This window comes from Salvelinus alpinus, chromosome 2, assembly GCF_045679555.1.
Source record: "Salvelinus alpinus chromosome 2, SLU_Salpinus.1, whole genome shotgun sequence".
In the NCBI taxonomy this organism is placed as follows: domain Eukaryota; kingdom Metazoa; phylum Chordata; class Actinopteri; order Salmoniformes; family Salmonidae; genus Salvelinus; species Salvelinus alpinus.
The window spans coordinates 14656419-14671392 of NC_092087.1; the positions used below are offsets into that span (position 1 = coordinate 14656419).

Below are 14974 nucleotides of genomic sequence, written 5' to 3' on the forward strand. Positions count from 1 at the left end.
ATCAATGCCCAACCAATAGCGGATCATGACGCCTGAATTTTTATCAAACTCTAATCCATAATGATTGTCCTGTCACTCACAATTAGGCAGGCTGTGTTTTTCCTTCATATTATCAGACAGTTTCAAAGTCAAGGGAAGGGTACGCTCAAGGCTGATGCCACTCTTTCCCTCCAGTATGTTACATTCAGAGGAGATAATCAAGGTAGTTGAGACAGAGAGAGGAGAGGAGACTTTGAATGTTTTGAATACAGCCAGCCTTTGCCCTAGCCTTTCCTTCAACACCAGGGACTCTGTCCTCCAGAGGACACTTGGGTATACAAGCTGCTAGCTGAGCAGCTCTATAATTGGCTCATTGCGTGTCTGCTGACAAAACAGTAACCCGGTCACATTGATATGAGATTCACTCTCTGTGCTCTGGCACGGCACCGTCCACCGTATTAATAAAACATCGGAACAGCATTTTACCATTTGTAGAAATGAGTAAAACTGTGATAATTATAGAACCATTATCGCGGTTCATTATGGTGTACGGTGTCATAGCGTCGGCCATTTGTTGGACGTTTCAATGGATTTCTTGGTTTGGGAGCGGTATCAAGGCAGGATGCATTTGATCTCTTTTTGGACTGCCTGATGAATAATAAATGCTGCTTCACTTTGTGTTCGACCTTGTGTCTACAACCTGTCTGTTTAATGACAGAATACACTTAGGCTGCTCAGTGATTTGGAGATACCACTAGCCACCATCAGTGATCAGTGGGGCGCTAGGGCAGGCCACTTGGCTAGGTAGTAACTACAGACATCTGATCACAGAACCCAACAGACCCCACTCATACTGACCAACATGACAATGACCAAAATCAAGCAGCAAGTCACATGAATTGAACTGGTAATAAATTGACAGCCGTCAGTATAATCAAAACTCAGCAACACAGAAAACACAGAAACAGTGTGTACGCATCAATCCGTTATTTGTGCTGTGTATCACACCTACAGGATCTATAATGTGCCCTGTTTCTTACAACTGAAACACTCTGCTCTTAGCCTAGGAAGCCAAGATCAGATCATCTTATAAAAGATTCATTTGTTTTGAATATTTAATGCAGTGCTTTTGAAGCTATTGTGGCAAAAGGCATTGTCAAGCTCATTACAGTATATTGTACATCTGGCGTGTAGAAATATTGTCATAGGGTGAATACCATTGATATTTCTGTCCGTTCTAAGTCATGCGGGCAATCTCCTCCATTTCAAATCTCTGGAGTATTTCATACTTTATCCCAGCCGACGGGGATTAAAAAAATAGCCATCTCTGATCTTTTTAAAAGCTATTTAACGTTTTTACATTAATTGATACGGCCCATTATATACACAACCCCCATCTTCAAACAATCCCCATCCCACTCACTCTTTTGATTTCAAACACAGCGTTTGAGGAAACAAGCACTTGGCATTCACTCTTTCTGCCATCTATTAGATATAAAAAGAACTCATCCTCCTGTGACATGACACATCCTCAGGCAATCACACGAGGGAGCTCTGTGCTGTTTCGAGAGGGTTACAGAGTGAGAGAAAGACCGTCATCATGCTGACTGACTGCAGCACTGAGTCTACAGTGCAGTGAGAAGGCGTTGATAACAGTTAACACAAAGTGTTAACAAGAAAACAGGCACGGTGTCACATTCTGACTACTCACTTCTCACCACCTAAGGTCTCTACAGGTCAGTAGAGGTATAGGCCTACAGGTCAGTAGAGGATTAGGCCTACAGGTCAGTAGAGTTATAGGCCTACATGTCTGTAGAGGTATAGGCCTACAGATCTGTAGAGGTATAGGCCTACAGGTCAGTAGAGGATTAGGCCTACAGGTCAGTAGAGTTATAGGCCTACATGTCTGTAGAGGTATAGGCCTACAGATCTGTAGAGGTATAGGCCTACAGGTCAGTAGAGGATTAGGCCTACAGGTCAGTAGAGTTATAGGCCTACATGTCTGTAGAGGTATAGGCCTACAGATCTGTAGAGGTATAGGCCTACAGGTCAGTAGAGGATTAGGCCTACAGGTCAGTAGAGGTATAGGCCTACAGATCTGTAGAGGTATAGGCCTACAGGTCAGTAGAGGTATAGGCCTACAGGTCAGTAGAGGATTAGGCCTACAGGTCAGTAGAGGTATAGGCCTACAGATCTGTAGAGGTATAGGCCTACAGGCCAGTAGAGGATTAGGCCTACAGGTCTGTAGAGGTAGAGGACTACAGGTCTGTAGAGGTATAGGCCTACAGGTCTGTAGAGGTATAGGCCTACAGGTCTGTAGAGGTATAGGCCTACAGGTCTGTAGAGGTATAGGCCTACTAGTCTGCAGAGGTACTGTATAGGAACACTGGTCTGCAGAGGTATAGGCCTACTGGTCTGCATATGTATAGGCTTGCTGGTCTGCAGAGGTATCGGCCTACTAGTCTGCAGAGGTATAGGCCTACAGCCAGTGACCTCATGTATCAGACATTTTTGAGTGGACACTGATGGCCAAGTTATATTCAGTATATTTGCATGAATTCTGTGCATGTGTTACATATTGCTGCCACCCTCAGTTACAATAGGCATGATGCCTCTACCTACAGCACTGGGTCAGTTTCTATTTTTGTTTTATTTATCATTCTATATGTGGATGTGAACTGGTTGTACAGGTAACCACCAAAATAAAGGAAACACCAACACCAAGTGTCTGAATAGGGCATATGGCCACCATGAGCCAGAACAGTTTCAATGTGCATTGGCATAGATGCAACACGTTTCTGGAACTCTATTGGAGGGACGCAACACCATTCTTCAACATTCTTCAACATTTGGTGTTTTGTTTATGGGGGTGGAAAACGCAGTCTCAGGCGTCACTCCAGAATCTCCCATAAGTGTTCAATTGGATTGAGATCTGGTGACTAAGACGGCCATGGCATATGGTTTACATTGTTCTCATGCTCATCAAACCATTCAGTAACCACTAGTGCCCTGTTGATGGGGGCATAGACGTGGGTGCCAAAATAATGACCAAAATAATGGCCTGCCCAGCATTTTTATGCGGTACCCTAAGCTTAATGGGATTTTGACTGCTTAATTAACTCAGGAACCACACCTGTGTGACGCACCTGTTTTTCCATTATTTTGGCAGATACCTGTATTTCTCTGTCAATGACTACAAATCAAAATGGAAAACACTAAACGTAGGGAAGTAGGGTAGATGTTTAATTAAAGGCACTCATTAAACCATAAATACAACTTAGAACATATGTCATTAAATGTACTGTATATTGCACACTACTAATTCCATTATTTTACTTTTAGATTTGTGTGTATTGCTGTGAATTTTTAGATACTACTGCACTGTTGGAACTAGGAACACAAGCATTTCGTTACACCCGCAATAACATCTGGTAAATATTTGTATGTGACCAATAACATTTGATTTGATTTAATTACTAGTACATAATCAATCTCTAGAGAATAAGTGCTGTGCATACTTTTGTAAAGTGCTTTATTAACCAATGAGGCCCGAGGGGGTGTGGTCTATGGCCAGTATACCACGGCTAAGGACTGTTCTTACGCGGACTGCCTGGACACAGCCCTTAGCCATGGTATATTGGCCATATATCACAAACCCCTGAGATGCCCAATTAGAGCAGTAAAAACACATGTTTTGTCATACCTGTGGTATACGGTTTGATATACCACGGCTGTCAGCCAATCAGCATTCAGGGCTCGAACCACCCAGTTTATAATACCCAATATATCACGGCTACCAGCCAATCAGCATTCAAGGCTCGAACCACCCAGTTTATAATACACATCAACTGACTGATATCAAAGTCATCACAGTGGAGACTGGTGGGAGGACCTATAGGAGGAAGAACTCATTGTAATGGCTGGAATGGAATATATGAAACGGTATCAAACATGTGGATTCCATATATATTTGATACCGTTCCACTTATTCCATTCCAGCCATTACAATGAGCCCGGCCTCCTATATCGCCTCCCACCGGCCTCCTCTGAGTCATCAATATTATTGCCAACTTGTTTCAGGAAGGCAAGTATTGCTGTTTTCGTAATCAAAGTTTGGACACACCTACTCATTCAAGGGTTTTACATTGTAGAATAATAGCGAAGACATCAAAACTATGAAATAACACATATGGAATCATGTAGTAACCAAAAAAGTGTTAAACAAATTCTTCAAAGTAGTCACCTTTTGCCTTGATGATAGCTTTGCACACTCTTGGCATTCTCTCAACCAGCTTCATGAGGTAGTCACCTGGAATGCATTTAAATAAACATGTGTGCCTTCTTAAAAGTTAATTTGTGAAATGTATTTTCTTTACATCTCAACATCAACTCTTCAGATGAGACTGTGTGCATCAAGCCTTCATGGTCGAATTGCTGCAAATAAACCATTACTAACGGACACCAATAGTAATAAGAGACTTGCTTGGGCCAAGAAACATAAGCAATGGACATTAGACCTGTGGAAATCTGTCCTTTGGTCTATGAGTTCAAATTTTAGATTTTACGTTCCAACCACTGTGTCTTTGTGAGACACATAGTAGGTGAACGGATGATCTCCAAATGTGTGGTACCCACATGAAGCATGGAGGAGGAGGTGTGATGGTGTGGGAGTGTTTTGCTGGTGACAGTTTTGATGATTTATTTAGAATTCAAGGCACACTTAACCAGTATGGCTACCACAGCATTCTGCATTGATACGCTATCCCATCTGATTTGCGCTTAGTGGGACTATCATTTGTTTTTCAACAGGACAATGACCCAACACACCTCCAGACTGTGTAAAGGCTATTTGACCAAGAAGGACAGTGATGAAGTGCTGCATCAGATGACCTGGCCTCCACAATCACCCGACCTCAACCCAATTGAGATGTTTTGGGATGAGTTGGACCACAGAGGGAAGGAAAAGCAGCCAACAAGTGCTCAGCATATGTGGGAACTCTTTCAAGAAACAGTTCATTGCAGTGTTGAGCAACTCAATACATCCAATGCCATTTCTGCATGGTCATTGTTTGTGTAACTGCTGATAATATAAATGTTCATGTTTGAAGTGTAGCATGCATATGGGTTGCCAATGCCATGCTTTGACATCATGCATTTATAAATACATATCATAGTATAAACTATACCTAAAGTGTGTTAATGTAATAGTTAATTTGTTAATTAATTGATTGCATTAACTAAAAGTTTTCCAAAAAATTCCTAAATCCAATTGAGTTATGTCCATATCAAATACATGGAAAGGAATGAAGAGAACTACAGTACGAGAGAAATGTAAGAACTATCTGAACTATCACTAGAACTATCTGCCCTACATGTATTGATACATGATACCAGTGTTTCATTGTTTCGGCACACTACTGTATACCATGCAAGGCCACCGACAGCTACATGTTGGAATAACGCTTCAATCAACAATGGTACAAAGTGACACTTTGTCCTTTCCTCTTTTGATTGCTTTCTGTCAATCAGCGTGTTCTTGATGCTATTGCGCGAATCAACACATGTTCATATGATGTAATACGTTGTGTGAGCTTAACATGCAACTACTGTTACTTTTTGTTTGCATACAAGTAACAGTTTGATGGGATTATTTTCCTGAAATACATACAAGGTAAAGATGAAGGTGTATATAGGTTAGGGTTAGGGTTTGGTCTACATATTGTGACATTTTGACCTGATATCATAACATGCCATGATTTAGTTCTTTTTTTTTACTACAGTACTGTGAGGCATACAGATTGAAGTCATAAGCAATGTAGCTAACCTGCTAAAGTAGGTAGTTAGTATTTGATAGATGGTGTGATAGAACTACTGCATTATTAGATAGATGGCGTGATAAATAACTGCATTATTAGATAGATGGTGTGATAAAACTACTGCATTATTAGATAGATGGTGTGATAAAACTACTGCATTATTAGATAGATGGTGTGATAAAACTACTGCATTATTAGATAGATGGTGTGATAAAACGACTGCATTATTAGATAGATGGTGTGATAAAACTACTGCGGTGTTCACAACTGATGGATTTTCTGACAGCATATTGTGCACTCAATGGTGTCCCCATGTCTCCTTCCAGAAGTGCTCTTCCAGAAAGTCCTTGGAGATCATGCCAAGATCTATATAGAGACTGCTGAATATGGCAGGCTGATGAATGTCGCAAAGCATACCATGAAAACGAGTTTTAACATGAGCCCTGATCCAAGGGTGTTTTTCATACTTAAGTCTTTGACATTGTACAGTAATGCAGTTCAAAGTGTAATTAATATTTGTATTATTTGTAAGATGATTTGAAAGGCAACAAGTTGCCAAATACATCTGCTTAGGATTTAAACGCTTATAATCATACTACATGCACAAGGTCTATCCAGAGCCAACTGTAAATGTAATATGCTGTAACTGTGTTCATATTATCTTAATTACACTTTGACACATCCACATGCTGAACAGTCAGGCTGATAACTAATATTACTTCCTTATTTTGAACATTGTGAAAGAGATGTATAGTATAGCCTACTATGTGGACCAACGCTGCAATGAATAGAGTATAAAATACTGAGACAAAAATAATATCAGTACATTTTGGTATATGTTAGATTTCTCAGTTTGTCATGTCCTTGGTTATAATCACTTAAATGATAAACCCATTACATGCCATTCTTGTCATTCTGCAAGCTACCATTGATTGTGTTAATGTTAAGAGAGGGTGTGCTACCATACTCATACTTGTTTGCGTCGGTTATTTTCTGAGCTGCTTCTGCTGCATCGTCAATCACTTGTTTCTCTGCTTGCTCTGTCTCCCGGTGGTAGAAATAGTTAAAGTTGGAGACGATAACAGGGACGGGTAAGGCGATGGTCAACACGCCGGAAATGGCGCAGAGAGTCCCCACCATTTTGCCTCCCAAAGTAGTAGGACACATGTCCCCGTATCCCACAGTGGTCATTGTCACCACAGCCCACCAGAACCCGTCAGGGATACTGACAAACTGTGTGTGGGGCTCGTCCACCTCAGCAAAGTAAATGGCACTGGAGAACAGTATGACTCCAATAAAGAGGAAGAAGATCAGCAGACCCAGCTCCCTCATACTAGCCTTCAGGGTCTGGCCCAGGATCTGAAGTCCCTTGGAGTGTCGCGACAGCTTGAAGATTCGGAAGACTCGCACTAAACGGATGATGCGTAAGATGGCCAGTGACATGTTTTGGCTGGAGTTGATGTCTTCATCTGGCGTGGTCCACAGCTCTGTAGCCATGGTTACGAAATAGGGTATTATAGAGACAATGTCAATGGTGTTCATAATGTTGTGGAAGAAGTCACTTTTGCTCGGGCAGACCACAAAGCGTACGCCAAGCTCAAAGCAGAACCAAATTATGCAGATGGTTTCCACAATGAAAAAGGGGTCTGTGAAATAGGCGAATAAGTCTTTTTGGACTATAGGAGGACCCTCCTGGGTTCCATTGACACCCAGGGAAAAGGTGGTGATAAAGTCTACGTCGTCACGGAACTCTGGCAGAGTCTCCAGGCAGAAAATGAAGATAGAGATGACAATGACGAAGACAGATACCAAGGCCACTGACCTAGCTGCACTGGAACTCTCCGGATACTCAAACAGGAGCCAGAACTGCTTGTGGACCTCGTTGGTTGGCAACAGCGGCTCGGGTTCTGTTATGAACCCCTCAAGTTCACGGAACTGTTCCATAGCTTCTCTTCCTAACTCATAGAAAACTATCTCTCTTGCAAAAATCTCTAAGGGGACGTTGGCCGGTCTTCGGACTTTGCCCCCAGACTGATAGAAGTACAAGATCCCATCGAAGCTGGGACGGTTCCGGTCGAAAAAGTACTCGTTCTTCATCGGGTCAAAGTATTCCATCCTTTTCATGGGGTCTCCCAGCAGGGAGTCTGGAAACTGCGATAAAGTTTTGAGTTGTGTCTCGAACATCATGCCTGAAATATTGATGACCACTTTCTGATCCCTGTCCTCCACTCCCAGTTTCTCCCCAAACAGGTCTTCTTCGTTATCACAGCACTCCTGAACCAGCTTACTGAAGACACTGTCGGTCGGCGAGCCTTCACTGTTCATCAGGAGTTTGAAGTTGGACAGCAGACTGTTGCAGCTAGACGGGTCTTTAGTCGTCCGTATAGGCGTTGTAGAGGGAGAAAACCCCTCTGGCCTGGTCTGGTGCCCACGGTGCTGTGATGGATTTGGTGACATCACACGATTGGTGACAGGGTTCTGATCAGGCGCTGCCTCTGAAGTGGGTGAAGTGGGGTACCCCGAATCACCGGGGACGCCCATGTTGATGCCGATATCATCCATGTTCTCAAAGTTAACCAGTGGCACCTCCATCACTGTCCCTTTGCCAGGGCACTCCTGTGTTCCTCAGCCTGGCTCAGTGCGGTGGGACTGGGATGATGCCACAACCAGCCTGAAGATCCAGCCACGGTCTTCTTAGTCCTGTAGAACATTGAGACAGGTGTATTCAACAGGGTGTTCTGATTCAGATTTCAGCTCCTCGTAATCTGAAAAATAAGATAAAAGAAGAGTTAGGGTTAGTTCCCATCTCCTGCCTCTTTGTGACTGTAAGCAAGACATCTCTCTATATCAGGGATGGGCAACTGGAGTGCCGCATGCATCTCTCTGCCCCATGGCAAAATGTATAGAATTTCTGAAAACCTGGTTTAAAAGTGCAGCATTTTATTTGCGCCCCATGGCAAAATGTATAGAATTGCAGGAAATTGCAGGCCATCAAGATGGGGCCAGTAAAAGGTTTTGCCCGCGAGGTATGTGTGTGTGGGGGGGTTAAGTAGTTTAACCTTTCTAGAACACACGTTCCGCTAGCGGAACCCCCCCAACATTCCGCTGAAAAGGCAGCGTGCGAAATTCAAAAATATTTGAGAAATATGTAACTTTCACACATTAACAAGTACAATACAGCAAATGAAAGATAAACATCTTGTTAATCTACCCATCGTGTCCGATTTTTAAAATGTTTTACAGCGAAAACACAACATATATTTATGTTAGACCACCAAATCCAAAAACACACAGCCATTTTTCCCAGCCAAAGATAGTCACACAAAAGCAGAAATAGAGATAAAATGAATCACTAACCTTTGATAATCTTTATCAGATGACACTCATAGGACATCATGTTACACAATACATTTATGTTTTGTTCGATAATGTGCATATTTATATCCACAAATCTCGGTTTACATTGGCGCCATGTTCAGAAATGCCTCCAAAATATCCGGAGTAATTACAGAGAGCCACATCACATAACAGAAATACTCATCATAAACTTTGATGAAAGATACATGTTTTACATATAATTAAAGATACACTTGTTCTTAATGCAACCGTTGTGTCAGATTTTTAAAAAACTTTAGTAAAAAGCACACCATGCAATAATCTGAGACGGCGCTCAGATTTAACAAAATTTCTCCGCCATGTTGGAGTCAACAGAAATACGAAATTACATCATAAATATTCCCTTACCTTTGATTATCTTCATCAGAATGCAATGCCAGGAATCCTATTTCCAAAATAAATTGTTTTTTTTGTTCGATAATGTCCATTACTTATGTCCAATTAGCAACTTTAGCTAGCATGTGTAGTACACGTGTCCAAACGCTGGAGCAGATGCAGGCAAGCGTCAGACGAAAACTTCAAAAAGTTATATTACAAGTCGAATAATCTGGTCAAACTTAGTAGAGAATCAATCTTCAGGATGTTGTTATCATATATATCCAATAACGTTCCAACGGGACCATTTCTGCATGTCTGTATAAGTAATGGCACACATGGCCATTCCATGACTAGCGCGCGTGACCAGGAACTAGCATTCTGCCAGACCACTGACTCAAATAGCTCCCATCCGGCCCCACATCACACTAGAGGCTTCATTCCACGTTCTACTGACTGTTGACATCTAGTGGAAGGCGTAGGAAGTGCAAACAGATCCATATATTACAGGGAATTGAATAGGCGATGACTTTCACATCGACCCTTCTCAGAATTCTCACTTCCTGTTTGGAAGTTTGCCTGCCATATGAGTTCTGTTATACTCACAGACATAATTCAAACAGTTTTAGAAACGTCAGAGTGTTTTCTATCCAATAGTAATAATAATATGCATATATTATCATCTGGGACAGAGTAGGAGGGAGTTCACTATGGGCACCAATTCATCCAAAAGTGAAAATGCCAAAGAATGCCAAATGCCAAAGAATCCCAAAGAAGTTAACTGCACAAATCAGTTGACAGCATGTGTGGGTATGGATGTGTATCATAACCTTACAGCTCAGTCTGCGATAATGGACCAGAACTCCATTGCACTTCAGTAATAAATTACTCAAAAAACTCAATTTATCTTGATGGTCAGAGTTACACCTGGATGGTACATCTTGTATTGTCGTTACATGGTTTAGATTTTTCCATTATGGAATTTTTCATATTAAACATTGAAGAAAAGCAGCTTGGGAAGGCCCTTTGTTGTTAGACAGGTAACCATACGCTTTTAAACTGTGACCGCTGTCTCCACTTGACATCCAGGGCCATGCACACGCAGAGAGAAACTACTGGCTCCCTGACAGATACCACTGCAGGCTTTGGCAGCAGGTAAAAACCGCACTTGATATCACATTGATCTTAATGTCATTTGAGGTCATATCATTTCCACTGTGTATGGACCAAGGAGGAAGGTGGATATGTGCAACAAAAATACATCTATTGACTATTCTTAGGGGTCATAGAGTTTGCCTGAAATGTACACTCCATGAGTGTTTGCTGAAGTTGGTGTGAATCTACCAACTTGAAGGTTCATGTTACTGTTAAAAACAAACCAAAAAGCTATCTATTTATATGTGTGTGGTCTGTGCTGTACTCAGGTTAGTATTTTTCTTCATACATCTTGTTCTGGAGGCAATTTTGCAGAGTGCTCACTAGCTGGCACAGCCACAAAGTCATAAAATCTGATTTTAAACCTAACCCTAACCCTTTAACCTTAACCTTAACCCTAACCTTAACCACACTGCTAATCCTAATGCCTAACCCTAACCATATATTAAGACCAAAAAGCTAATACATATATTTTTCTATTGTAATTTTTACAATATTACCAAATTTGACTTTAAAGCTGGCCCATCTAGCGGAAACACTCAGTTCTGCCTCAAGGACAAAACTCATCCCTATAAACGTCAACCTGCGTGCTGTACCATGGATTGCCTATGGCAAACCTTTAACTATATTTTTAAGTCCATTTCCTATTGTCCAGACAAGCTGTTTTCACTTTGTTGAAGAGGGATCAGAGAGAATAAGAGAGAGGTGAATAGCTTGTGTTAGAGAAAATGCTGAAAATGTGAAAGCTCAGACCGGAGACATGTCAGATATTCCCTATTGACCTGAGCGTGTGTGCATGAGCGTGTGTGCATGAGCGTGTGTGCATGAGCGTGCGCATGTGTGTGTTTATATGTGTGCGTTCATGTGTGTTTGTGCATTAGTATGTGTGCGAGTCTGTCTGCATGGATTATGGGGTCCAGCCAGCCTTAATCTCAGATGCAGTTTAATGAGTTTTCCCAAAAACACCAAATGTTCACTAGAACCAAAAGCACACAAATTCGAAGGTTTAATCAAACACCATTCAATCCTTGATGAAAATTCGAAGGTTTCTGCTCTCAACAAGATTTGCTGGCCACAAATGCAGTTATTTAATCATGGTAAACTAGCAAAATAGCTTAACTTTCTCAACTAATTTCTGCATCAGGTGTAAAATGGACACAGTTTAAAAATCACAATAAAAAGTGTAATCATATCAGTTATTAACTCCTTTCCCATCAACACCACATATAAACAGACACACACACCATCAACACCACATATAAACAGACACACACACCATCAACACCACATATAAACAGACACACACACCATCAACACCACATATAAACACACACACACCATCAACACCACATATAAACAGACACACACACCATCAACACCACATATAAACAGACACATACACCATCAACACCACATATAAACAGACACACACACCATCAACACCACATATAAACACAAACACCATCAACACCACATATAAACAGACACACACACACCATCAACACCACATATAAACAGACACACACACACCATCAACACCACATATAAACACAAACACCATCAACACCACATATAAACAGACACACACACACCATCAACACCACATATAAACAGACACACACACCATCAACACCACATATAAACAGACACATACACCATCAACACCACATATAAACAGACACACACACCATCAACACCACATATAAACACAAACACCATCAACACCACATATAAACAGACACACACACACCATCAACACCACATATAAACAGACACACACACACCATCAACACCACATATAAACAGACACACACACCATCATTAAGTTTGAAGATAACTGTGTCCAGATGTCCGGAGCACTCACCAGGTCTGAGCCTGCAGACGTTCCTCTGACAGCTCTTTCTCCCTCTCTTTCTCTCTCTCTCCTCCCCAGGTAACTGCGCTCCCCTGTTCTCTCTCCCTCCCTCTCTGCTCATCCAGCACCACAATCAGGAGATCGGACAGCCTTGGGCTCTAATAAAGCCTCTCATTTGGTAATCTTACACCCCATATGAAACCAGAGTGTCCATTACACCCAGACGTGCACGCACGCACACTAGCACGTTCACACACACACACACACACACACACACACACACACACACACACACACACACACACACACACACACACACACACACACACACACACACACACACACACACACACACACACACACACACACACACACATATGCAAACACGCTAACACACGCACACACTTACTGTGGTGTGGATGTAGTGGGTTCATCCTACTGTGTTCTGCTCCCTTTTCCCATCCTTAGTCAGTTGGTTATTGTGATACTAAGGTAGGTAGGGAGCCCTAGGAGATCCCCAACAGCGGTGTGTCTGATGCGACCAGGGAGCGGTGGGACTGGATCTTACCCCAGCTCCTGTAGAGTAAGCAAACACAGTAACACCTCAGGGGCATGCATCCAATCCAACCTCCCTGTCATACACCCTCCATACTGTACCTGAGGACTCCCACCTCTGTATAGACACACACACACACACACACACACACACACACACACACACACACACACACACACACACACACACACACACACACACACACACAGACAGACAGACAGACAGACAGACAGACAGACAGACAGACAGACAGACAGACAGACAGACAGACAGACAGACAGACAGACAGACAGACAGACAGACAGACAGACAGACAGACAGACAGACAGACAGACAGACAGACAGACAGACAGACAGACAGACAGACAGACAGACAGACAGACAGACAGACAGACAGACAGACAGACAGACAGACAGACAGACAGACAGACAGACAGACAGACAGACACAGTGGAGATTAGATATTGTTGCTTATATGCCTGTCATACTGTACTTGCTGCATCAACAGCACCACTGTCAGGTGGCTACAGAATTTACTCATGGGCATCTGAGGTCCAATGTATTTTCCATGTTTTTATGAGGACCTAGTTACTTTAGTCTAGCAATGATTATGTATGTTTGTCATAGGTTGACTAACCGTGTTTGTAACATCACCTTTAAGCCATGTAAAATTAGTCTGCAAATACCATTGGTGTTCTATTTTATCATATTATTAATATTTCATAAGAACGTGATTTCACTTTTTATTTATTTATCATGTTATATACATGTTATATACGTGCAAAACTGTCATCAAGGCAAAGGGTGGCTACTTTGAAGAATGTCAAATATATAATATATTTTTTATATTTGTTTAACACGTTTTTGTTTACTGCATGATTCCATATGTGTTATTTTTCATACAATGTAGAACATAATAAAAATAAAGAAAACCCCTTGAATTAGTAGGTGTGTCCAAACTTTAGACTCTTACTGTAACTTTATTGCGTTGATGAATGCTCAAACCTCTGTCCGAGATTAAAATGTCTCTGCATAAGTGTTTTTCTGGTGGTTTTCTGTATAGATTTAGAAAATAATTTAGGAGAAAGTCTTGCAGTGCCTGACTGTATTTCCTTCCCCATGTCCTTGCCAACTCTAACACATCCATTCTGTGTGCCAGCGAGCAAGGCTTTGTCAAACTAACAAAATGGCTGCTCTGTCACGACACTCTGCAGCGAGCCAAATCTGAAAGGACATTAAATCTACAGCATGGCTGCATCCATCTCCATGCTGCATTGCTGATACCTTAGGGGGGGGAAAAAACTTCCAATCAAAGTTAATCTAGTTCTCCCTTTGAAGGACGGCCAACTTGGCAACACCGCAAGGCTATTATGTTACTCGACAGAGAGACGATTGTCCATAGTCAGAATAGGTTTCCCCATCTAGTCTACCTGTGTACCTGGTTCACCCTGGGATTTCTGCCTCCTGCTACCGTTATATTGCGGAGTGGAGCACTGCAGGTGTAGAGGAGTGGAGCACTGCAGGTGTAGTGGAGTGGAGGCCGCAGGTGTAGAGGAGTATGGCTCCCAAAGTCAAGCTTTTACATTGACTAATCCCTCTTGGGCTTTCTCCACACACACACACACACACACACACACACACACACACACACACACACACACACACACACACACACACACACACACACACACACACACACACACACACACACACACACACACACACACACACACACACACACACACACACACACACACACACACACACACACACACACACACACAAACACACACAGTGCTGAGGCATCACGCTTTTCCACAGGGATGTGTTTTTGCATGACCATGCGATATCCTGACTTTGTCATTGAGGCAGGCAGGCTGTTGAAGAAGTGGTTGCCAGTTA

General features: G+C 42.1%; 1 protein-coding gene across 1 annotated transcript; it reads right to left on the reverse strand.

Moving 5' to 3' along the window:
- Window positions 1-3201: 3201 nt before the first annotated feature.
- LOC139554592 (potassium voltage-gated channel subfamily A member 10) lies at window positions 3202-12637 on the reverse strand. The gene is made up of 2 exons (XM_071367520.1): window positions 12526-12637; window positions 3202-8560 (listed from the first exon to the last, which is right to left on the reverse strand). The coding sequence occupies exon 2, from the start codon at window positions 8385-8387 to the stop codon at window positions 6690-6692; it is 1698 nt and encodes a 565-aa protein (XP_071223621.1). The 5' UTR covers window positions 8388-8560; window positions 12526-12637; the 3' UTR covers window positions 3202-6689.
- Between the last annotated feature and the right edge of the window lie 2337 nt (window positions 12638-14974).